The sequence below is a fragment of the Nuphar pumila genome, chromosome 15 (assembly GCF_984573655.1).
Source record: "Nuphar pumila chromosome 15, dmNupPumi1.hap1.1, whole genome shotgun sequence".
Classification (NCBI taxonomy): Eukaryota; Viridiplantae; Streptophyta; class Magnoliopsida; order Nymphaeales; family Nymphaeaceae; genus Nuphar; species Nuphar pumila.
Window position 1 is genome coordinate 65,008,122 of NC_143263.1, and position 24,878 is coordinate 65,032,999.

The 24,878-nt window shown below is 35.9% G+C and overlaps 1 protein-coding gene across 2 annotated transcripts; it reads right to left on the reverse strand.

Moving 5' to 3' along the window:
- Window positions 1-4,216: 4,216 nt before the first annotated feature.
- LOC149815478 (phosphatidylinositol/phosphatidylcholine transfer protein SFH6-like) lies at window positions 4,217-8,751 on the reverse strand. 2 transcript variants are annotated; one of them, XM_089990159.1, is made up of 5 exons: window positions 8,670-8,751; window positions 7,657-8,213; window positions 6,698-6,824; window positions 4,735-5,137; window positions 4,217-4,536 (listed from the first exon to the last, which is right to left on the reverse strand). In XM_089990159.1, the coding sequence occupies exons 4-5, from the start codon at window positions 4,888-4,890 to the stop codon at window positions 4,291-4,293; spliced, it is 402 nt and encodes a 133-aa protein (XP_089846285.1). In that variant the 5' UTR covers window positions 4,891-5,137; window positions 6,698-6,824; window positions 7,657-8,213; window positions 8,670-8,751; the 3' UTR covers window positions 4,217-4,290. The 2 variants fall into 2 exon arrangements, with proteins under 2 accessions (XP_089846285.1, XP_089846286.1); XM_089990160.1 differs by having other exon boundaries at window positions 4,735-5,143.
- Between the last annotated feature and the right edge of the window lie 16,127 nt (window positions 8,752-24,878).

Here is a 24,878-nt window from a genome sequence, read left to right on the forward strand (position 1 = left end):
GTCCAACTGTACTTGTTGATTATGGCATAATATTAATGTGCATCACACAATGTTCTCGTTATTTTTCAGTGTCCTACTTGGTATCGGTATTCATCTCGGAAGTATTTAACAGGTATTCTCTACAGCATGAAGTATGTGTCTTTGCATTAGTTGATGCGTCCCTGTTTTTAATGAAGATAAAAAACACTGATTGTGCCGATATATTTTCTTACTGAAAGTGGTCAATTTACTAGGAATCCACACCTGGATTATGTGTTTTCAATGAAAAATATGATATTTGGAGCTTCGAAAATTTAACAAAGATTTTGGACTGTTGAGTTTTCGAACCTTATAAAAACCCACCCATGCCTGGGAATCAAACACTTCAATAGCTGATCCTTATAAAATCAAATTCATAGATCACATCTCCATGGTCAACATTTAAAAATAAAACAAAATAACTCAAAACCCATTTAGCATGTTTCATTTAGCATGAATGTATTAACCCTATATATATATATATATATATAGGGGAATGAAAACCTACCCACTAAGAAACATTTTATCAGATTTTCAGTGTTTTTTTGAAATTTTGGCCTTAGATATGTGATCTATGCACTTGTTTTTGTAAGGATCTGTTCTCGGAGCATTTGATTCCAATGCATTGATGGGTTTTTATAAGGTTTCAAAAACCAATGACCTTCAATTTTTATAAATTTTTAAGGCTCCAAATATAAATATTTTCATCCAAAAATGCATGATCAAAATGTCAATTTTTAGTAAATCAATTATGTTGAACAGTAAGGTCAAAATTTCGAAAAAAAAAACAGAAATCCGATAAAATGTTTCTTATTTGGTAGGTTTTCATTCTCCTATATATATATATATATGAGTAATGTTACAGTGCTCCTGGAGTACCTACTCTCACATACTAGAAATTATGGTTGTAGGTTGTATCTTCTCAATTAAAACTTATGGATATACTCAACAGTTTATTTGATAGGAATTATCCTTTGAATCATGTTTTTTTAGATAAAAATAAGGTTTTTTAAGTTATGAAATTTTGATACATTGTAAGCCCTTGTATTTTAAAGGTCTTCAAAATTATACATGTATGCTATAATCACATGATCCAAAACTTGTTTTCTACTAAATAATCATTATAGATTATATCTATAGGGTCTGATCAACAAAATAAAAAATAAAAAAAATTGAAAATCTAAAGCTTCTATTAGGTGGGAGGTAGGAGTAGGTATAATACTGCCTTCAATTAGAGGTATTCTCACGTGATATAGAGTCCTCTAGGCTTGTCGTGGTAAACAGATTCTGGTTTATATGCGGCTAGTATTTTGCTGCTATTGAAGGCATTAAACTATTGAACGGAAATGGCAGTTTCAAGCTTTATTAACTTAATCTGACCGTATGGATGTGTTCAACATGGTTTGTTTGTAAAAGATCAAGTTATTTTGATCTAAAAATATTTGTTTAGTCGTAAAATTTTAGTTCATTATGAGCTGTTGATTTTTGAAGCCCTTAAAAAGTCTGCTTAAATGTCACAATCACATAATCAAAAACTTATTTCGTGCTATTGAAGGCACAGACTATTGAGCAGTTTATATATATATATATATATATATATATATATATATATATAGATAGATAGAGAGAGAGAGAGAGAGAGAGAGAGAGAGAGAGAGAGAGAGAGACTCGCACACGCATGTTGGTCAAGTTGCCATTATGTTATAATGAGCTGAAAATGCCATTTTCAGCATTCTTTTTATTTTTAGTAGATCAAACGCTACGGATATTATCTACATATATAGTTGTTTAGTAGGAAGCTAGTTTCAAATCATGTCATAACAATGCTTAAACGAGTTTTTCTTTGGCTGAAAAAAAACAGAAATTCTCAATGGTAAGAATTTTCACGGTTTTTTCCATGTTTTTATGTCGGCGATCCAAGGTGCAGACCAAGCTGAATGCATCAAGTGGTCGGGTTGGATCATTATGGCTTGTCCTTATTATTTCCAGCTGGGTTGGATGATCAAGTTGGCGTTGACCAAATATTATCTATCTCATCCACACACACACAAGAGCAAGGATCGATCATCTTGCCACAGAGAGAGAGAGAGAGAGAGAGAGAGAGAGAGAGAGAGCATGCCGGAGATGCGTCAGTGTAGAGTTGCGAAAAACTACTTCCTTGTGGTGTTGAAACATGGTGACTTATATATTCAATCAAAAGAGTGGAATAATCAAGACAGGATGTTATTCATTTCATGCTCAAGCTATTGAGGACCTGCACCAAGATCCAAGGCTAGGCAGCGACGCTCTCACCCCTCTTTTGAGTCTTTTGAGGGATTCTCTTATAAATGGATCCTAAATGCTTAGCTTTGATGGGTGCACTGGAAAGTAATCGCGCATGAAGGATAAACTCACCCTTAGTTTCCTTCCCTCACTTTGATTTGAACTGCTTCTAAATCGTGTACCTTATTGGGGTCTGCCTAATCCGACTATCCCCCCCAAAAAAAATGGTACAAAGGAAATCAGGAAATCCACATAACAGCTTTGACGCCCTACGATGCATGGCTCCTTCATAGAGTCCAATAGTATTTCACGAATCTCACTGTCTTGTTATGCTTCAAGAAATTCAGAGTGAAAATTTTGATTACTTTTTTCTTGTGCCATTGTATCATTGATGGTAATTATATTTATTTTTTATTACTTTAAATGCATAGAGCTTTGCCCAAAAAAGTTTATAACAATTCTGTCACAATCAGATCTAGTGACATATTGCAAGCATCAGGTTAATATTCGGATGATATTTCTTTAAACTGGATCAAAATACTGACATTGTCAAAATAGAGAGTAATTTATGAGAGGTCCCTGCGGCTGTGCAAATTGTTTATGAAAATTTGGGCTAAAATGTGACGGGGGAATCTCGATCCCATGTTAAAGACATACAACCATCCAATGTAATGCTTTTACATTATGCTGTGGCTGTGGGAAACAGCCAAACATAGTTGTTGCCTCTCCTCCCATGAGCTCTAAGAAAAGGATGATTAAACTGAAAAATGCTCATCATGCTGACATTAGAGTTGGGTAATGGACAGCATACATAGAGCTAACCCTTTGGTTGGATTCAGAGGGAACAATTTTCCGCTGAAGCATGTCAATAGCAGAATTCAGTTTTCAATCTCAGTGGAATCACAACAGACGTTTAAGTTCCACCGATTGGCACAAAGGGTGGAACAAAGTCAGCATGTTTAAACTTAGAATTGCCTGTTTTGGACTCTAATCGAAATGCTGGAACTCACTTTTAACCAACCCAAACACGATCTAATACGAACTGTTGATGTTTTTCACAGCCACAGCATGTTGGATAGGCACACGGGTGCCCCCACTCGTCCAGGTTTGGGTATACATGAATATAGAAGATGCTCCTCTTTTTGCAAATGCAATCTAGACAAGGTAAAATGACTTTGCAAACAGGGGTATTGAACTTGAAAATAAGAACAAATATCTGTTTCCAATATAACAAATAAGTTTCCAAGTGCTCCATCCTTGCGTTAATTCCTTGAACATTTTTTTTCTAAATTGGCAGCATTGCAAATTCGCTTAGTTTTTAGGTTACTATGCGTCTCACATTGATTACTAGGAAAAAAAAGTCCACACAAGGAGAACAGCGTTCATGAAATGATATTGGTGTGCCATCCAATCTTTGAATGAATCCTAACTCCCAAGATGGCTATCTCAACGCCGCCACCACGCAGCAGTTTCACTGAAGAAGAGGAATCCTTTTGGAACATGTACAACAGGAACAAAAAGGGTTACCCTTGTAAAGGACACTAAAACAATAGACTGACTGATCAAATCTACAGAAGAATGGGTTGTTTACACAAACTATTTCAATTTCAGGGATGGACACTTTCCATGTCTAGTGTCATCCATCATTGAAACATGCACAATGGAGATTGTAACAATCACTGTCCCTGGTCCGATATCATCTGAACATCTATTAGAATAGACAATAACACATGAGCACTTGAGGGAAAAAATATATGGATAATTACCGCTATCATCTGAACATCTATTAGAATAGACAATAACACATGCCCACTTGAGAAAATGTTCGATTGTGTATTATTAAAATAAGGCTAAACAACTCAGAATTGTCATGTAAATGACAAGCACTTCACAAATCAGTTTATTGTAAAATTCCAGACTTAAAATGGAGAGCCTCTTCGATAGGATTGTACCAACAGAACGACTTTTTCAGCAAGGACAAAAATAGGAAATATTTTGTAAGTTTGCAAATCAAGGACAAAGAAACCAGAAACTTGTCAAATACAGCTTGACTGCAAAAGAATAGGTGGGCCAAGAACCCGAGCTCGTCAGTGACTCAATTAGGTTCTGGCCCAAGTCCCTGCCCTCAAAATCAGCATCACGACAACAAAAACTTGGAATGAGTGAGGAGAAAAGATCTACCCGCAATTTAGCCTCTGTTTGACCGTCTATGTAAGCAAGCAGCTCCTCTTGCTTTATCAGAGCTTCATACAAAGCCTGATCACGAAATAACAAATAAATTCAGAATCTTGTGACTAGTTTGGTTCAATTATGTTTTGTCCCATCCATCTCTATTTAGCATTAGCAATCAGAAGGGATATCTCCATATACTGGTTTGCAATAGCCTTTGAAAGAAATTCATGTTTTGAGATCTAACAATTGGAAAATATTACTTTGTATCTATGTTATTAGTACCTTTTTTGTGGCAATCAGCTCTGCCTCCAATGCTTCCACACGGCAGACCGCAGCATTCAGCAACTCCTCTTTTTTGGGTGGCATTTCAGAAGGCTTTGCTTGCAATGCATCAACCTTTTCCTCAAGCTCTCCTAGCCGCTTCAATACAGAGGCCATGAGGTCATTCTCTGTGAATCCTGGAGATGGTGAAGGGGGTGGAATTCCTCTTTTGGCAACGGGTCGAGCGGGAAAAAAATGTCATGGTCATCCTGTTCCATTCTTCTGTTTGGGAGCTTCTTGGTCACTTGGTAGGCGACAACACAGATCAGAGAAAAAAGCATCATGAGGAAGGCCATGATCCAAGTAAAAACTTGATCATGGATCCCGGTTGCAGGCTTTTTTGTATCAGTCAGAGGAAGGATACCTGGAACTATTGGATTCTGATTTAGTGTATATCCAGAAAGCCATAATAAAAGCAAGTTACATATGAAATGCTAAAATTGAAATAAGAGAATCTGTGAGATGGTAAAAAGTTTCAAATATGATTGGTATCTCAATACCTGGACACTCTTAAAAGGTCCAGCATATTGATGTGTCCAACATCAACATTGACACTCATTATGATGGAATGGTTGTTTCAGTGTTCAAAGTATCCAACACTGTTGGACTGTTACATGCCGGACTGGATATGTATAGTGTCAGATGCTCCATGTGTAGTTTATGGATGTTAAGAAAGTGCCCAATACTTTGTAGATGACATTTTTATTCTTTCTCAAAGTTTCAATTATACCATGAACAATGATTACCCTCTAGCACCAAAAGAACTTAAGAGTTTTATTTTTCAAAAAAAGGTCCATATAAATTCCAAGGATTTTAAAAATAACTGGTTTCCATCACTTTTCAGTCCAGCAATGCTATATATATATATATATATATATATATATATATATATATATATATATATATATATATATATATATATATATATATATATATATATATATATATGTGCCAGGCCCAATGTGTTCAGCATTTATACCCATACCCAACATCGATGGCTGTATCTGTTCAGGTACACAGATAGAGGCTATTAATTGAATTATATTCTGAACGCATCACAGATGTCTGGCTTTTGTAATCGTGAAATGATGCCACTTCAGCCATGTCTAAGAAAATTACACTTGGTAATGAAAATAGAGTAACTATTTGGGTTGCAGGATGCCATTGACATTAAGGGTATACAAGAAGAGCCTTTATGTCAGGCATTGCAACATTTCCGAGTTGCAAAGTGGGGATTCATCAAGCAATTTCATCACATATCTCCTCAAGTCAGTGAAGCCATTTTGGGCAACAAACACTGCAAGGCCAGAGTACTTGAAAACCAAAGGGCCAATAAGGCAGTATATCGATAATTTATGAATTTACTGTCATTGACATAATTTTACTAGCAGGGGTTCCACTTGTCTGGTAGGAGCAGCTAGTGCACGTCACCTTGTGTTTGGAAGTTGTAATTTCAAAACCCAATAGGTCATATAACTGGTAGGGGTCAGCCTAACCCCAGCTTGCCTTAAAAAAAAAAAAGTATTGACATAATTTGATAGCTATTCCATTTAAATGCTGAAGTACATACATGACATTGGTAATAAAGGACTTTTCAGCATTATCTACTTTTAGCTTGAAGTTTTTTGAATCCATCGGATTCCTTTTGTTTTGAATTTGCAAAATATCTCCTCTTGAAGAAGGAAATAGAAACAAACAAAAAGCTATGTCACAAAGACAAAGACAGGTAGACACGAGGATGCATGATTCGGGTTCGATTCAAAAGTTCTAAATTATTTTCAAAAAGACTACATGACGTTACAAATTTTTTATTTTTTAATTAATAAAAAAACTAGTTTTTTTATTTTTAATATTATAAAATATTTTTTTATTGAAACAATACTTAACCCTTTGACATAGATGAAAAAGAGAGAGTTTGGCTTACGTGGGTTACGTTCCTGTTATTGTGATTCTAGCAATTGCTCTTTGCCACATAGGAAGCTAACCATCTCTGGTTCCTCTAAGTTGTCTTCGACGACCACCTCCCAATCAGAGTGCCAATTCAGCTTTTCCTGGATTTAGGGATTTTCATTAGCTGCAAATAATTTGATATTATAAGAAATTCTGGAACTTTGGTAGCACAAAAATCTGCTCAGTGTCTTCTTAAAATACTCAATAGACAGTATAATCCTGAAAGAAAAATAAACTATCACCCGCATAAAAACCGAGCTTGTCTTGCAGGAGCAGTTAGTACACATCACCTTGTCTTGGGACATTGCAAGTTCAAATCTCAATGGTATGGTTGTATAACTGGTAGGGGACTGCCTAACCCCAACTTTCTCTGTCGAGAAAAAAACAAGACTCCACTTGAAACTATGTGTCATAGTTGGATACATTTGTTTTTTCTTTTCTGCTACAAATAACCGTCTTGACAATCTCCTCCCCGATCCTCTTTCTCTCATATATATTTATATGCACTTCACATGAATTCCACCAAGTTATTTACTACCTTTATTCCAGCAAAATATATATGTACAGTGCATATGAAAAAACAATTAAAACTAAGGGTTTATATTTGTCCAAGGGGGGTGGCGTAGTGGGGGAGGGGTCTTGGCTGGAAGGTCATGTGGCCATAAGATGACTGTTGGGAGGCCATTCCAACAATCACAATCGTTAATATATGTAACAATTAAATTATAAATAGATTACATATAAAATAATTAGATAATAAAATATGCTTAAAATACATCTCTAAGTATGAAACACCAAGAGGTGTCTCGTGGGGTTGAAGGAATTTCTCCCCGGGATGTGTCCCAAGCTTGAACATCTTATAAGTGCAGTGTATTATATAGGAACAACATACAGAAAATCAAGTGTTCAGTTCTCTAAGTAAAGGAGAATTACTGCAATCTGAGAGTGTTGAATAGTGAGGATCTTCCTGGCGATTTCAAGAGTAACATCGTATGCTTCAGCCCACTGAAATTCTACGTTAAGGCATTTACAATTTTCTACATTGGTATCAGAGCCACTTGAAATCCGTTCATGTCAGTGACCCGAGCACCCAGCCCGAGTCTCGTTCATCACCAAAAAAAATCAAATCCAAAAGCAAAATAAACAAAAGAGGAATTTAGCGAAGAAAGGTCAGTAAGATATATATTGTTTTTTAGAAAATAAACTATACCCTATTTCTATTTCGGTGAACAACACCCTAAGGTGATTGTCACCAGAAAGAGAAAGAGAAATAGAGGGACTGCGTCGGGAGATCGGCATGTCAGGGGTGGTTGAACCCCTCGACGAAAGCCATCATTTGACCAAGAGATGCCAGAAAGTGCAATGCCGGACGCTGGTGATTAGTCATCGGATTCTACCGAATCATCACCGGCATGCAGACCCTCGTACAGTGTAAATCACCTGGAAAAGGTAAGCGGAAGGTAGATAGGCCATAGTTTTTCTGGTGGTCCCTGCACACAACAAAAAAAAATAGAGGTTCTTAATATTTTTTAAGGGACAAGAGTTGTCCAGCGGCAACAGACGATGACAGTCCTGCTTAAACCATCGTCTTTTCCTTTCTTCATGTTGAAAAATCTCAATGTTTTGTGAAAGATAAAATCATCCCAGAAAAACACTCTCTAAAGCATCGTCCGACGCTTGTAGTGGTTGGACCACATTGCTGGCTGTTTGGGGAGACCTCTACCAGCGTTCCCTTGTTGGGTTTCACTGTTTAGAGGAGAAATCCCTAAAAACGCATTGAGAAGGCGAAACTCGATCAACGCCCTCTTCAATTTTCTTTTTTTCTTCATTTTTGGCTGAGTCGGAGGAGCATCCGCTCAAAGCTCTCCCACCGGAGATTGACTGCAGCGCCAGAGGGGCAGGGGGACTGGGTCGTTGAAACAAAAGAAAAAAAACTTATGAATTACCTTTGTACACCTGCCGAAACTGATGTTGGTGGTGGGCTCCTCCTCCTTCTCCGTCTCTGTGGTACAACGCTGCCACCACACTATGTCAAAAAATGCAATAATAGTTTCGGGTCTTGTGAAAGACTCAAACCATCGGCCACCAGCGAAGAAACTCCGTCACCAAAAAGGCTGAAGGGGTCGAATCGTAGAGAAAAAGAAAAAAAAAATGGGATTTCGGTTTTTTGAGGAAGGGTTGAGACCCATCTTTGATTTCTCATTTTATTATAATCTAAAGTTTTTTTTTTAAGTCCAACGTAATTTTAGAAATTCGGCTAAAAGACCCTACTATTATTTCTATAAAAGTGGCTCCATTTCTAGAATTTTCAAAAATAGACTTGTCTGTTGGAAAATTCTTTGACAGGATCGTTTCTTGTGGATTTTTCAGAAATAAACTTATAATCTTTTCTGAAATTATAAAAAGGCATTTTAGCTTTTCTGTTCAACTCTAAAATTTTTAGATTCATATTTTAAGGTCTTGGTTTACAAATTAGCACTCTAACTTTTCTAAAATTACAGAAAAATGGTTTTCCTTTTCTGATAAACTCAGCAAATTTTAGAAAGTGTTTTTTATTAAATTTTTGCAGAACAAGGCCTCTAATTTTTTTTTATATTATCGAAAGAGGGTCAAAACTTTTTGTTTAACTTAGAAAGTTGCAGAAAAAAGCTTCTGTGATTTTTGTCTACACAAAACCTCTTTTTTTTTTCTAAAATTGCATAAAGGTGATCCTAAATTCCTAAAAACCACTTAGTACTTATTTTGACAATAGTGCTTAAAAAATTAGTACTTTTGTGTATTTCTTGCATATTTAAGTATCTTGTTGCATGCTAAACTAGTTTAGAAGAATTAAAACTAGTTACATTTACAAATATTAGTTTAAATAGTTTTATTAATCTTAATATTTGTTTATAATTAAGATAATGGCAAATCGAATAGTCATGGCTGAGTTATTTGATAATGCATGAAATGCATATCATTTTATCATAAATCGATGCATTTATATATGTTTGTATAGCTTAAGTATATGTGTTTATGATGTTTTAGGTACGAAAAAACTTCGGTTTGAATTTCATCAAAAACTGAGTTAAAACGATGAAATTAGAGCCTTTTAGAAGAATCATATATGCACTGATGTGAATTCGATCCAGACCCAATCCAAAACTGTACCTAATGGACCTTAGATCTGATTCACACTTCAGTTGAACCAAGGTTCATATATTAAAAAAGAAAATTTTCGAAAAAAACGTCCTTGAAGTGGCACATAGGGTGGTTTTAGCAATTTTAGAACATTCAAGATAGTTTTTAGAAATAGTTTTATATTTAGCCTTGTTTTTTGAATTAGTAATATTTTTTTTTTTAAAGGGACGTCCAGACCTAAAAATACATCTTTTTCCTAGGGTTTCATGCCACCCATTCCATACCCTTTTTCGTCTTCTTCTTCATCTTCATCTTTTTCTCTTCTTGTAGCTTTCTTCTTCTTCTCCTCTTCCTTCTTTTTCTTCAATTTTCCATATTATTTTCCATCATTTTTCTATTCTTTTCAGTGTTTGGGTTTTATTATTTGCTAGATGGTTGTACATGTACCGATGAAAATTATCATAATTATGTATCTCAAGATCTATGTCACACGGACTCTTTCAATAGGGCAACGCACCTACACCCAGGCGGGTGCCGCACTTGGACACAACTTCCTTTGTGTTAGGTGAAGTCAACCACAATGAGGTTCATTTTTATTCAAAAGTATATTCAGTTAACCCTAATCAAGTCTATTTATATATATATATATATATATATATATATATATATATATATATATATATATATATATATAAATGCATGCACATACATGTGGTTTTACCTTAAAACCGTTAAATATATATACCCTCCCCACACCCAAGTTTTTTTTAAAGTGTTGCATCCTCGCCGCATCCGCACCCGCTATGTGACATAGCTCAAGATATATAAGTATGTCGTATGCCCATTTTTTGGGTATATTGTGGAAATGTTGTAATTTGTTCAGCACTATGTTCCATTATTTTTTTTGTAGATGCTTTGTGAATTCTTCTGTTTTTGTTTTTTAAGATTTACACAAATATAGAAATTGATTGTGTGCTCTATGCACTTCATTTTGCTTTTGGGTATTATATGAGTCCTGGTTTGTGCTCCTATTTACATGACATGGGAATCAATTCAGCATAATGCTCATAATTCAGTTTCTTGAATTGTATGTTGAGTTATTTTTCAAATTATCCAGGTATGCATGAGACATTTTGAAGCTATGCATCTCTTAGTTTATGTTCACACTTCAACCATTAATGACATTTTCTCATACCACTCCTCATTCAATTATTTCAATGGAATTGGATTCTTTTCCTCGTTTGAGAATCTCCTCCCTTCATCCACTTGGTCTCGAAGAGTAACAAGGACCAATTCACACCTTTTTTCATCTTTCAATCGAACACTTTCCCTTTCTGACTATGATCAAGGGAGAAGATTATTCTTTTAACCAAACACATGCAGTTCAAATCACGATCTTATAAAAAGAAGAAATCATTCTCGATCAATCCCCTTGTCCCTCATTCTTTTAGAATTAGAAAGAACCTTTTCAAGTATAATATATAAAAATATATATAATATGTATAACTAACAAGAAATGTTTTTACACGAGCTGGCTAGTGTTTGGTTCTTGTCATTCCGGGACTAGCCGAATGAGATGAGCCAAGCTTGAGCTCGGCTCGGCTAAACACGAACATAAGCCGAGCCACTAGCTCAATATGCCAGTAAATGAGCTAAACCCAAACATGCCCTGTTGTATTCGCTCCACTCGTTTACCAGCCCTAGTCCAAGTACTGACAGTGCAGACCTGACCATGTTTGTATGGAATCCTGCACGCGTTTGGAGTTCGGACACATGTGACTGGGTCGGATAATATAGTTGGGTTCGGTTTGGATCATGGTTTGGATCCGACCCATTGACACCACGCCTAATGGCCAATATCGTTCATTCGCTCTGTCCTAGCTTCTCTGCTCATCAACTCCTTCAACCTCTTTCTTTCAACCATTTGATTCCCAGAATTGACTCCCAGAAGAAGATGAACAAAGCAGAGAGAAATTAGGGCATTTCGTTGGAGGTAGAGAACAGAGATGCAGTCGGCACGTCCGGGGCTTCGCCTTTGGAGGTCTTCTTGAAGTATCACGCGGGTGGCCAATTCCTCCCTCAATGGAGAATCACCAGCGAGAAGCTTCATTTCAGACAAACGGGGCTCCCTCCCCCCCTCGGTCGGCGTACTCGCTGTTGGGCAAAGATGAGGGCGGTCACCGAATCGCAGGGGGACTCCTAGGATCCTTCCCTCTTGGTGGTAAATTCTTCTCCTTCTTCCCTAGTCCGCGAATATATATATATATATATATATATAGAGAGAGAGAGAGAGAGAGAGAGAGAGAGAGAGAGAGAGAGAGAGAGAGACTGAACATTTAGGCCATTTTTTTTGTTATGCCTCATTAGGCTCCATAGTTCAAAGTGTTTTATGATAAATCTGAACCATTGGATGTGTTTAACATGCTCGATTTAGTGTGCATCTTCTCTTGGATCATGTTTTTTTACTAAAAGATGTATTTTTATGAGCCTAAAAAAATTGATGCCTTCATAGCCATTGATTTAGTTAGAAGTGTTTTATGATAGAGTGCACTGCCCCATTTTCTCGTTCTGTCCGGTTAGGCTCCTTTAAAAATTGTAGTTTTCGGTATAGGTTTTGTTTAGTGGAAACAGGCTTTTAGATCACAGGAATCTGACCTGTATACAAGTTTTTGGGTGATCCAAAATCAATGGCCAAGAAGGCATCAATTTTTTAGGCTCATAAAAATACATTTTTCTTCAAAAAAACATGATCCAAGAGTCAATTCCCACTAAATCTAGCATGCTAAACACATCCAACAGTTCAGATGTATCATAAAACACTTTAGACTATGGGGCCTAACTGGGCAGAACGAGAAATGAGGTTCTAATATCTTTAGTTTTCTCTCTCTCTCTCTCTCTATATATATATATATATATATATATATATATACGATACCCAATTTTGTTTTATCTTTCTCTGCCGCTCATTTGAGGGATTTTGTGCGTTACGTTTTCCATTTTGGCATTCCACCCAAATAAGTAATTTGGTGTTTTTTCCTTAAACTGAACCGGTGCATGTGTTTTATCATTGCTTATTTACTAAAATAAATGCTTTGGATCGAATTAATTTCACAAAAAAACTGAAATAATATTTTAATGTAATATTAACGGTTGTTTCTTTGTCGCTTGAAATGCACATCTGAACATGAAAAATACGTCATCTGATACATGTTTGTCACTATGTATGCTATAAAGAATCCATCTATAAGTTCGGATTAAGGAAGGACCTGTAAGCATGCTTTCTAAAACCATTTAGAACAGTTAGAAGATATAACTCATCACGATCTATCAACTTCACTCCACCCAATACCCAAATTTTTTGGCAGTGATAAGAGAGGAAAATAAACTTATTAGGAAATCACTGCCAACTGATGTATACGAGTGTGTGATGGCTGCCCATGTACCAATGAAAATTATCATAATTATGTATCTCAAGATCTATGTCACACAAACTCTTCTAATAGGGCACCTCACCCGCACCTGCACCCAGGCGGGTGCAACACTTGGACACAAGTTCCTTTGTATCAGGTGAAGTCAACCACAACGAGGTCCGTTTCTATTCAAAAGTAGATTCAGTTAACCCTAATCAAGTCTATTTTTATTTATATTATACAACAACAACTACGCCTTCATCCCAAAACAATTGGGGTCGGTGATATGAACCAAAAAAGAAAATTATTCAGAGTCGTCCACATGAATCCTTTTCCTCCAATCATTTCTATCCAATGCCATGTCCTCAGTGAGGTTCAAAGCATTCATATCCTTTCCTATCATCTCCATCCAAGTCTTCCTAGGCCTACCCAGATCTCTTTTAACTAATATATTTTTCCATTTCTTCATGCTTCTAACAGGAGCATGACTAGGCCTTAGCCGAATATGTCCAAACCACCGTAAACGATTCTCTCTCATTTTATTTTCAATGGATGCAACACCTACCTTCTTACGTATCTCCTCGTTCTTAATCTTATCTTTTATTGTATTTCCACACATCCATCTAAGCTTACGTATCTCAGCTACACTCATTTTTTTGAATATGATGTCTCTTGGCAGCACAACATTTTGTACCATGTAGTAAAGCAGGACTAATAGTCATCCTATAAAACTTGGTTTTCAACCATAATGGCATTCTACGATCGCACAACACTCCAGTTGCACTTTTCTATTTCATCCACCCAACCTTTATCATATGATTTACATCTCCATCAATTTCTCCATACTTTTGAATGATAGATCCTAAATATTTGAAACCACCATCCACCGGTATTTCTTGCTCACCAAGCTTCACTACACTCACATCCCTACTTCATTATTTATTAAACTGACATTCCATATATTTTGTCTTACTCTTACTCAGCTTAAAACCTCTTGCTTCCAATGTCTGTCTCCATAATTCTAAGTTAGCATTAATCCCAACTCTAGACTCATCAATCAAAACAATATCATCAGCAAACAACATACACCACGACACATTTTCTTGAATTGATCTCGTAAGCTCATCCATCACTATAGCAAATAGTAAAGGGCTTAAAGCTGATCCTTGACGTAACCCAACCGTTATAAGAAAATTGGTTGTCACCCCTCCACAAGTGCGGACATTGGTTACTATTGCTTCGTACATATCTTTAAGTATACTAATGTACTTGAGAGAAACACATTTTTTCATCATTGTCCCCCCCTAGAACGTCCCCAGGTACTCTATCGTATACCTTCTCCTAATCATTTCCAAACCATTCTAAATCTTATTTTTATCTATATTTTATATATATATATATATATATATATATATATATATATATATATATATATATATATATATATATATATATATATAAATACATAAATGCATGCACATATACGTGGTGTTAACTTAAAACTATTAATATATATATATATACACCCTCCCCACACCCAAGTTTTTTTAAAGTGCTGCATCCTCACCGCACCCGCACCCGCACCAATGTGACATAGCTCAAGATATATAAGTATGTCGTATGCCCATTTTTGGGGTATATTGTGGAAATGTTGTAATTTGTTTAGCACTATGTTCCATTATTTTTTCTGTAGATGCTTTGTGGATTCTTCTGTTTTTGTTTTTTAAGATTTACACAAATATAGTAATCGATTGTGCGCTCTTTGCACTCCATTTTGCTTTTGGGTATTATATGGGTCTTGGTACCACTCCTCATTCAATTCTTTCAATGGAATTGGATCCTTTTCCTCGTTTGAGAATCTCCTCCATTCATCCACTTGGTCTCGAATGGTAACAAGGACCAATTCACACTTTTTTTCATCTTTCAATCAAACACTTTCCCTTTCTGACTATGATCAAGGGAGAAGATTATTCTTTTAACCAAACATATGCAGTTCAAATCACGATCTTAGAAAAAGAAGAAAACTTTCTCGATCAATCCCCTTGTCCCTCATTCTTTTAGAATTAGAAAGAACCTTTTCAAGTATAATATATAAAAATATATATAATATGTATAAATAACATGAAATGTTTTTACACGAGCCAGTTAGTGTTCGGTTCTTGCCATTCCGGGACTAGCCGAATGAGATGAGCCGAGCTTGAGCTCGGCTCGGCTAAACACGAACATGAGCCAAGCCACTAGCTCAATACGCCAGTAAATGAGCTGAACCCGAACATGCCATGTTGTGTTCGCTCGGCTCGTTTACCAAACCTAGTCCAAGTACTGATAGACCAGACCTGACCATGTTTGTTTGGAATCCTGCACACATTTGGAGTTCGGACAGATGCCGACTGGGTCGGATAATATACTTGGGTTTGGTTCGGATCCTGGTTTGGATCCGACCCATTGACACCACACGCCTAATGGCCAATATCGTTTATTCGCTCTTCTTTGCTCATCAACTCCTTCAACCTCTTTCTTTCAACCAGTCGATTCCCAAAGTTGGCTTCCGGAAGAAGACGAACAGAACAGAGAGAAATTAGGGCCTTCCGTCGGAGGTAGAGATCGGAGATACAGTCGGCACGCCCGGGGCTTCGCCTCTGGAGGTCTTCCCGGAGTATCACGCGGGTGCTCAATTCCGCCCTCAATGGAGAATCCCCAGCGAGAAGCTTCTTTTCGGATCGGTTTCAGACAATCGGGGCTCCCTCTCCCCCTCGGTCGGCGTACTCGTTGTTGGGCAAAGATGAGGGCGGTCACCGAATCGCAGGGGGACTCCTAGGATCCTTCCCTCTTTGTGGTAAATTCTTCTCCTTCTTCCCTATTCCGCGAATATATATATATATATATATATATATATATATATATATATATATATATATATATATATATATATATATATATATATATATATATATACACACAGTGAAAAATCTCAATATTTTGTGAAAGATAAAATCATCCCAGAAAAACACTCTCTAAAGCATCATCCGACGGATGTAGTGGTTGGACCACATTGCTGGCTGTTTGGGGAGACCTCTACCAGTGTTCCCTTGTTGGGTTTCACTGTTTAGAGGAGAAATCCCTAAAAACGCATTGAGAAGGCAAAACTCGATCAACGCCCTCTTCAATTTTCTTTTTTTCTTCATTTTTGGCTGAGTCAGAGAAGCATCCGCTCAAAGCTCTTCCACCAGAGATTGACTGCAGCGCCAGAGGGGCAGGGGGACTGGGTCGTTGAAACAAAAGAAAAAAACTTATGAATTACCTTTGTACACCTGCCGAAACTGATGTTGGTGGTGGGCTCCTCCTCCTTCTCCGTCTCTGTGGTACAACGCCGACACCACTCTATGTCAAAAAAATGCAATAATAGTTCTGGGTCTTGTGAAAGACTCAAACCATCGGCCACCTGCGAAGAAACTTCGTCACCAAAAAGGCTGAAGGGGTCGAATCATAGAGAAAAAGAAAAAAAAATTGGGATTTCGGTTTTTTGAGAAAGAAGCTTCTTGAGGAAGAAGGGTTGAGACCCTTTTTTGATTTCTCATTTTATTATAATCTATATTTTAAGTCCAACGTGATTTTAGAAATTCGGCTTAAAGACCCTACTATTATTTCTATAAAGTGGCTCCATTTCTGGAATTTTCAAAAATAGACTTGTCTGTTGGAAAATTCTATGACAGGATCTTTTCTTGTGGATTTTTCAGAAATAGACTTATAATCTTTTCTGAAATTATAAAAAGGCATTTTAGCTTTTCTGTTCAACTCAAAATTTTTCAGATTCATATTTTAAGTTATTAGTTTACAAAATAGCACTCTAACTTTCTAAAATTACAGAAAAATGGTTTTCCTTTTCTGATAAACTCAGAAAATTTTAGAAAGTGTTCTTCTTTATTGAATTTTTGCATAACAAGTCTTGTTGCATGCTAAAGTAGTGTAGAAGGATTAAAACTAGTTACATTTACAAATGTTAGTTTAAATAGTTTTATTAATCTTAATATTTGTTTATAATTAAGCTAATGGCAAATTGAATAGTTATGGTTAAGTTATTTGATAATGCATGAAATGCATATCATTTTATCATAAATTGATGCTTTTATATATGTTTGTATAGATTAAGTATATGTGTTTATGACATTTTAGGTACGAAAAAGCTTCGGTTTGAATTTCATCAAAAACTGAGTTTAAACGAGGAAATTAGAGCCTTTTAGAAGAATCAGATATGCATCGATGCGAATTGGATCCAGACCCAATCCAAAACTGTACCTAATGGACCTTAGATCTGATTCACACTTCAGTTGAACCAAGGTTCATATATCCAAAAAGAAAATTTTCGAAAAAAATGAACTTGAAGTGGCACATAGGGTGTTTTTAGCAATTTTAGAACATTCAAGATAGTTTTTAGAAATAGTTTTATATTTAGCCTTGTTTTTTGAATTAGTAATAAATTTTTTTTAAAGGGACGTCCAGACCTAAAAATACATCTTTTTCCTAGGGTTTCATGCCACCCATTCCAGCCCCTTTTCCCTCTTCTTCTTCATCTTCATCTTTTTCTCTTCTTGTAGCTTTCTTCTTCTTCTCCTCTTCCTTCTTTTTCTTCAATTTTCCATATTATTTTCCATCAATTTTCTTTTCTTTTTATTGTTTGAGTTTTATTATTTGCTAGATGGTTGTTCATGTACCAATGAAAATTATCTTAATTATGTATCTCAAGATCTATGTCACACGGACTCTTCCAATAGGGCAACGCACCTACACCCAGGCGGGTGCAGCACTTGGACACAACTTCCTTTGTGTTAGGTGAAGTCAACCACAATGAGGTTCATTTTTATTCAAAAGTATATTCAGTTAACCCTAATCAAGTCTATATATATATATATATATATATATATATATATATATATATATATATATATATATATATATATAAATGCATGCACATACATGTGGTTTTACCTTAAAACCGTTAAATATATATACCCTTCCCACACCCAAGTTTTTTGAAAGTGTTGCATCCTCACCGCATCCGCACCCGCACCCGCACCTATGTGACATAGCTCAAGATATATAAGTATGTTGTATGCCCATTTTTTGGGTATATTGTGGAAATGTTGTAATTTGTTCAGCACTATGTTCCATTATTTTTTCTGTAGATGCTTTGTGAATTTTTATGTTTTTGTTTTTTAAGATTTACACAAATATAGAAATTGATTGTGTGCTCTATGCACTTCATTTTGCTTTTGGGTATTATATGAGTCCTGGTTTGTGCTCATATTTACATGACATGGGAATCAATTCAGCATAATGCTCATAATTCGGTTTCTTGAATTGTATGTTGAGTTATTTTGCAAATTATCCAGGTATGCATGAGACATTTTGAAGCTATGCATCTCTTAGTTTATGTTCACACTTCAACCATTAATGACATTTTCTCATACCACTCCTCATTCAATTATTTCAATGGAATTGGATTCTTTTCCTTGTTTGAGAATCTCCTCCCTTCATCCACTTAGTCTCGAAGAGTAACAAGGACCAATTCACACCTTTTTCATCTTTCAATCAAACACTTTCCCTTTCTGACTATGATCAAGGGAGAAGATTATTCTTTTAACCAAACATATGCAGTTCAAATCACGGTCTTATAAAACGAAGAAATCTTTCTCGATCAATCCCCTTGTCCCTCATTCTTTTAGAATTAGAAAGAACCTTTTCAAGTATAATATATAAAAATATATATAATATGTATAACTAACAAGAAATGTTTTTACACGAGCTGGCTAGTGTTTGGTTCTTGTCATTCCGGGACTAGCCGAATGAGATGAGCCAAGCTTGAGCTCGGCTCGGCTAAACACGAACATAAGCCGAGCCACTAGCTCAATATGCCAGTAAATGAGCTAAACCCAAACATGCCCTGTTGTATTCGCTCCACTCGTTTACCAGCCCTAGTCCAAGTACTGACAGTGCAGACCTGACCATGTTTGTATGGAATCCTGCACGCGTTTGGAGTTCGGACACATGTGACTGGGTCGGATAATATAGTTGGGTTCGGTTTGGATCATGGTTTGGATCCGACCCATTGACACCACGCCTAATGGCCAATATCGTTCATTCGCTCTGTCCTAGCTTCTCTGCTCATCAACTCCTTCAGCCTCTTTCTTTCAACCATTCAATTCCCAGAGTTGTCTCCCAGAAGAAGATTAACAGAATAGAGAGAAATTAGGTCCTTTCGTTGGTGGTAGAGATCGGAGATGTAGTCGGCACGTCTGGGGCTTCGCCTCTGGAGGTCTTCTCGAAGTATCACGCGGGTGGCCAATTCCTCCCTCAATGGAGAATCACCAGCGAGAAGCTTCATTTTAGGCAAACGGGGCTCCCTTTCCCCCTCGGTCGGCGTACTCGCTGTTGGGCAAAGGGGTGGTCACCGAATCGCAGGGGGACTCCTAGGTGTTACGACAATGAAGCCCTACATGATACTTCAAGTACAAGGTTTTGATGATGAACAAGTACAAGGTTTTGATGATGAACAAGTGAATCAACTGCATTTCAGCTAAGGCAATGAAAAAAGATGACAAGAATTGAAGAATTCGATGAAGAATCTTTGAAGACTAGTGTGCAAATGTAAAATTCATTAAAAGTCTTAGATTCTTGTAAGAGCCTTACTTAGAGTGCTTATTTCAGTTGCATTTCACCTAAAAAGTCTTTAGAAGAACTTTTCTAAAAGAACCCTTCATGAAAATCTTTTTAGAAAACTCTTTACTTAATTTTTCATGTTTATTAGTCGACCAATAGACTCACCAGTCGACTAATCCTTTCGCGCTAAATTTTCTAAACAAAATATCATTTTTGTCAAATTAGTCGACCGAAGGTTTTATCAGTTGACCAGACAAAATGTCTGTTTTCTGAAAATTTAGCAGCAGTCGACTAATGATTTTATCAATCGACCGGATATAACATGTATTTTCAGAAAAATTTAGCAACAGTCGACTGAAAGGTTTTTCAGTCTATTGACGATATTATCAGTCGACTAATTTTTTCTCTAGTTGACTAAGTTTCAAAACTTCAGATTTTCAAACGGCTTGATAAACACATTAGTCGACCAACGATAACTGTTAGTCTACTAATAGTTAATTATCAGTCGACTAACTACTGTTCCAGTCGACTAATTTTGCCATTTTTCCTAAAACTTTTAAAAGGCGTGTCTTTTCATTTTTCAAACATTTTGATCGTTCAAAATGGACTGTTTTGACACCCTTTCATACCCTCAACATATGAAATCTTTCAACTATAAATATGAGTGCATTCTATATTCAAAAACATTGAATCGAATGTAATCCAATCAAATTACATTGAATTACTCTTTGCTTTTCACTCATATTCAGTTTCTCACTCACTTGACATTTTTCACTTCAGTTTTTCACTCAAATTCCTTTGAGAGACAGTGAATTCGTGAGTTGAGTATTTCAACAACCTCAAAGGCCAATTGCATTTCATTTGCATTCATAAGAAGGACTCGTAGGTTGTTTTGTAAGTTGATTATTTCATTTTTCTGTAAAAAGAAATGACTCCTTGGTTTAAAGGAGTTGTTTGCTTTCAGTAGGTGTGTTACTGAAAGTGAGACCGGATTTGGTCTGTGTATGATCTTGTAGTTACACAAGGTTGATAGTGGAAATCTCAAGCGGGTTTTGCTTGGGGACTGGATGTAGGTCTGGAAGACCGAACCAGGATAAATTCTTGTGTTCTTTGTGTGATTCTTTTGTGAATTTCAAAATCCATCAAAATTCCAAAAGCAATATTTAAAAGCACTATTCACCCCTCTCTAGTGCTTGTTGCCTTGATCCTACTGCACTTTCATTTGGTATCAAAGCAGATTAGCTATATTTTGATCTTACCATCATCTAGCATGGCAACAACATCATCTCAGCACAAAGAAGGATGCTCCTCTGTTCATCCTCCTCTCTTCGACGGAACAAACTATGAATACTGGAAAGTGAGAATGACAATATTCTTACAATCCATGGATCTCGAAATTTGAAGAGTTGTTTCAGAAAAGTACCAAATTCCATCAACTGATTTCAGCTGATGGACCAATGAAGAAAAGAAGACTGCTTCACTTAATGCCAAAGCTATGAATGCATTGTATTGTGTCGTTGACAAGGTAGAGTTCAATCGCATCTCTCAATGCTCTACAGCAAATGAAATCTGGCACACTCTTCTCGTGACTCACGAAGGTACGTCAAAGGTAAATGAATCTAAAATCGCTTCTATAGTTCATAAATTTGAATTGTTTAAAATGAAGCAAAATGAATCTATATCGGACATGGTAACAAGAATGACCGATATCACTAACACTCTAAAATCCCTTGGAAAAGAATATTCAGAAGTGGATTTAGTCAGAAAAATCCTAAGGTGTTTAACTCTTGAATGGGAGAGAAAAACCACAACTATTGAGGAAGCAAATGATTTAAACATTCTCACTCTTGAACGCCTACCTTCTTACGTATCTCCTCGTTCTTAATCTTATCTTTTATTGTATTTCCACACATCCATCTAAGCTTACGCATCTTAGCTACACTCATTTTTTGAATATGATGTCTCTTGGCAGCCCAATATTTTGTACCATGTAGTAAAGCAGGCCTAATAGTCATCCTATAAAACTTGGTTTTCAACCGTAATGGCATTCTACGATCGCACAACACTCCAGTTGCACTTTTCCATTTCATCCACCCAACCTTTATCATATGATTTACATTTCCATCAATTTCTCCATACTTTTGAATGATAGATCCTAAATATTTGAAACCACCATCCACCGGTATTTCTTGCTCACCAAGCTTCACTACACTCACATCCCTACTTCATTATTTATTAAACTGACATTCCATATATTTTGTCTTACTCTTACTCAGCTTAAAACCTCTTGCTTCCAATGTCTGTCTCCATAATTCTAAGTTAGCATTAATCCCAACTCTAAACTCATCAATTAAAACAATATCATCAGCAAACAACATACACCATGACACATTTTCTTGAATTGATCTCGTAAGCTCATCCATCACTATAGCAAATAGGAAAGGGCTTAAAGCAGATCCTTGACGTAACCCAACCGTTATAGGAAAATTGGTTGTCATCCCTCCACAAGTGCGGACATTGGTTACTATTGCTTCGTACATATCTTTAAGTATACTAATGTACTTGAGAGAAACACATTTTTTCATCATTGTCCCCCCTAGAACATCCCTAAGTACTCTATCGTATACCTTCTCCTAATCATTTCCCAACCATTCTAAATCTTATTTTTATCTATATATTATATATATATATATATATATATAAATACATAAATGCATGCACATATATGTGGTGTTAACTTAAAACTATTAATATATTAATATATATATATACACCCTCCCCACATCCAAGTTTTTTTAAAGTGTTGCATCCTCACCGCACCCGCACCCGCACCCGCACCAATGTGACATAGCTTAAGATATATAAGTATGTCGTATGCCCATTTTTTGGGGTATATTGTGGAAATGTTGTAATTTTTTCAACACTATGTTCCATTATTTTTTCTGTAGATGCTTTGTGGATTCTTCTGTTTTTGTTTTTTAAGATTTACACAAATATAGTAATCGATTATGCGCTCTTTGCACTCCTTTTTGCTTTTGGGTATTATATGGGTCCTGGTTTGTGCTCATATTTAAATGACATGGGAGTCAATTCAGTATAATGCTCATAATTCAGTTTCTTGAATTGTATGTTGTGATCATCGCAAAATTTTTCCTCTCTCTTGTGGTTTCTCTCTCTTCCTTCTCTTTTCCTTTTCTAACCTCTATTTCCCTCCTTTTTGAAGGAAGAAGAATAAAAGAGAGAAAAGAGAAAGAGAAGAGAAAAGAAAGAAAGAAAGAGAGAAGAGGAACTATTTTGCGCGGTCTCACTTGACCTTGATTTGAAAAGTATTTAGAAAATTACTCGCCTCCGTTTTGAAAATTTGCGGGAAAAATGGAGAGACGGGATTCGCTCGTCGGTACGAGGTTCGACCGTTCCTAGCGGCTTTACTAGGGGTAATCGAACCAAGGATCGAATCTATGCCTTTTGCTTTGCCTAAATATAATCTAAGAATTTATTCTAACTCTAAATGCACAAAGAATCATGTTTGTGCAATGCAAGGATGTCTACTCTTTTGAAATTTGATTTGGAAATTTTCAAGTATCCTGAGATGAACTTGGTAAGGGAATGAAAAAACGTTTGAATCTAACTTTAGAACTTGAGATAGATCAGAGAAGTTCTAAGTCTTTGGAAGAATAAATCTTGACTTTTGGAAAGAGAATGATTTTAAGTTTTTGAAAGGGAAGGAAATGAAGTTTCAAAGTCGAAAATGGACTTTGAATTTTATACTTGAATTTAGGAAAAGAAATGAATACTTGAGATGGAATTGAATTTAGATTTTAAAGTTTGAAGTTGGAATGGACTGAGAAAATCAAATGGTATTTAAAAATAGAAATGGATTTAAGAGATTGGAATTGAAATCTAGAATTGGAACTGGATTCCGGATCCTAAACAGAATGGGATCCGAGATTTGGAATCCAAGATGGGCTTGGGTTATGGATCCTAAAATAGAGTGGATCTGAAATCTGAGATCTGAATGTAGAATTGGATTCTGGATCCTAGAATGGATTTGGATCTGAAGTCTAAGATCCAAAGTAGAATTGGGTTTTAGATCCTAGAATGGATTTTGGATCTGTAATCTGAGATCCAAGGTGAAGTTGGATTCTGGATCCTAACATGGATTTGGATCTGTATTTTGGGATCCAATGTGGAGTTGGACTCTGGATCCTAAAGGAAAATTGGATCTGAAGTCTGAGATCCAAAAGTGGAATTGGACTCTGGATCCTAAAGAGGAATTGGATTTGAAGTCTGAGATCCAATATGAGTATTGAATCCTGGATCCTAAAATGAATTTGGAGTTAAATTCAAAAGATGAATCAAGAACTTCCAAGTTTAATTTGAACTTGGAAAATGAATTTTAGGAATTGAACCTCGAATATACAGATGAATTTCAAAGTTAAATTGGATTTTAAATTTAAGATAGAATTTGGAATTTGAAATACAAGATGATTCTGAAGTTTCAAAGTCAAATGGGACTTTGAAATTGAATTCTTGAATCCTTTTGAGAAATAGAATTGAATTTGAATTTATGAATAGGATTTGATCTGAGAAATGAAGGAAAGAATTACTTGGATTTATGGAAAAGAATTTTAAAGTATGATGCAATTCTATCTAAATGATGAATGAATTTAAATTTTTGAAATTGAATTTTTGAAAAGCTATTTCATTCTTTAAATGAATTAAAATAAGATTGAAGATATAATACATCATTGACTATGGTCATTGAATGTATTATATAATAATCTATATTTGAATTCAGGTGAAGAATAAAACATATTTTGTGCTTTTATAGAGTTTAAAATGAAATTAACTCTCAATATACCTTGACTATGGCCATTGGTATATATATTGAATTAATTTTAAGTTAAACTCTGATAAAAGATGAAATATTTGAAAATATGATGATTTTTGAAAAGGATCCAGTGTGGA

Coding starts and splice junctions, on each gene's coding strand:
- LOC149815478 (XM_089990159.1), bottom strand. CDS start 4,890: ATGGCCTCTGTATTGAAGCGGCTAGGAGAGCTTGAGGAAAAGGTTGAT. Junction 4,537..4,734: donor AGCTGATTGCCACAAAAAAG/GTACTAATAACA, acceptor TTTCGTGATCAG/GCTTTGTATGAAGCTCTGAT.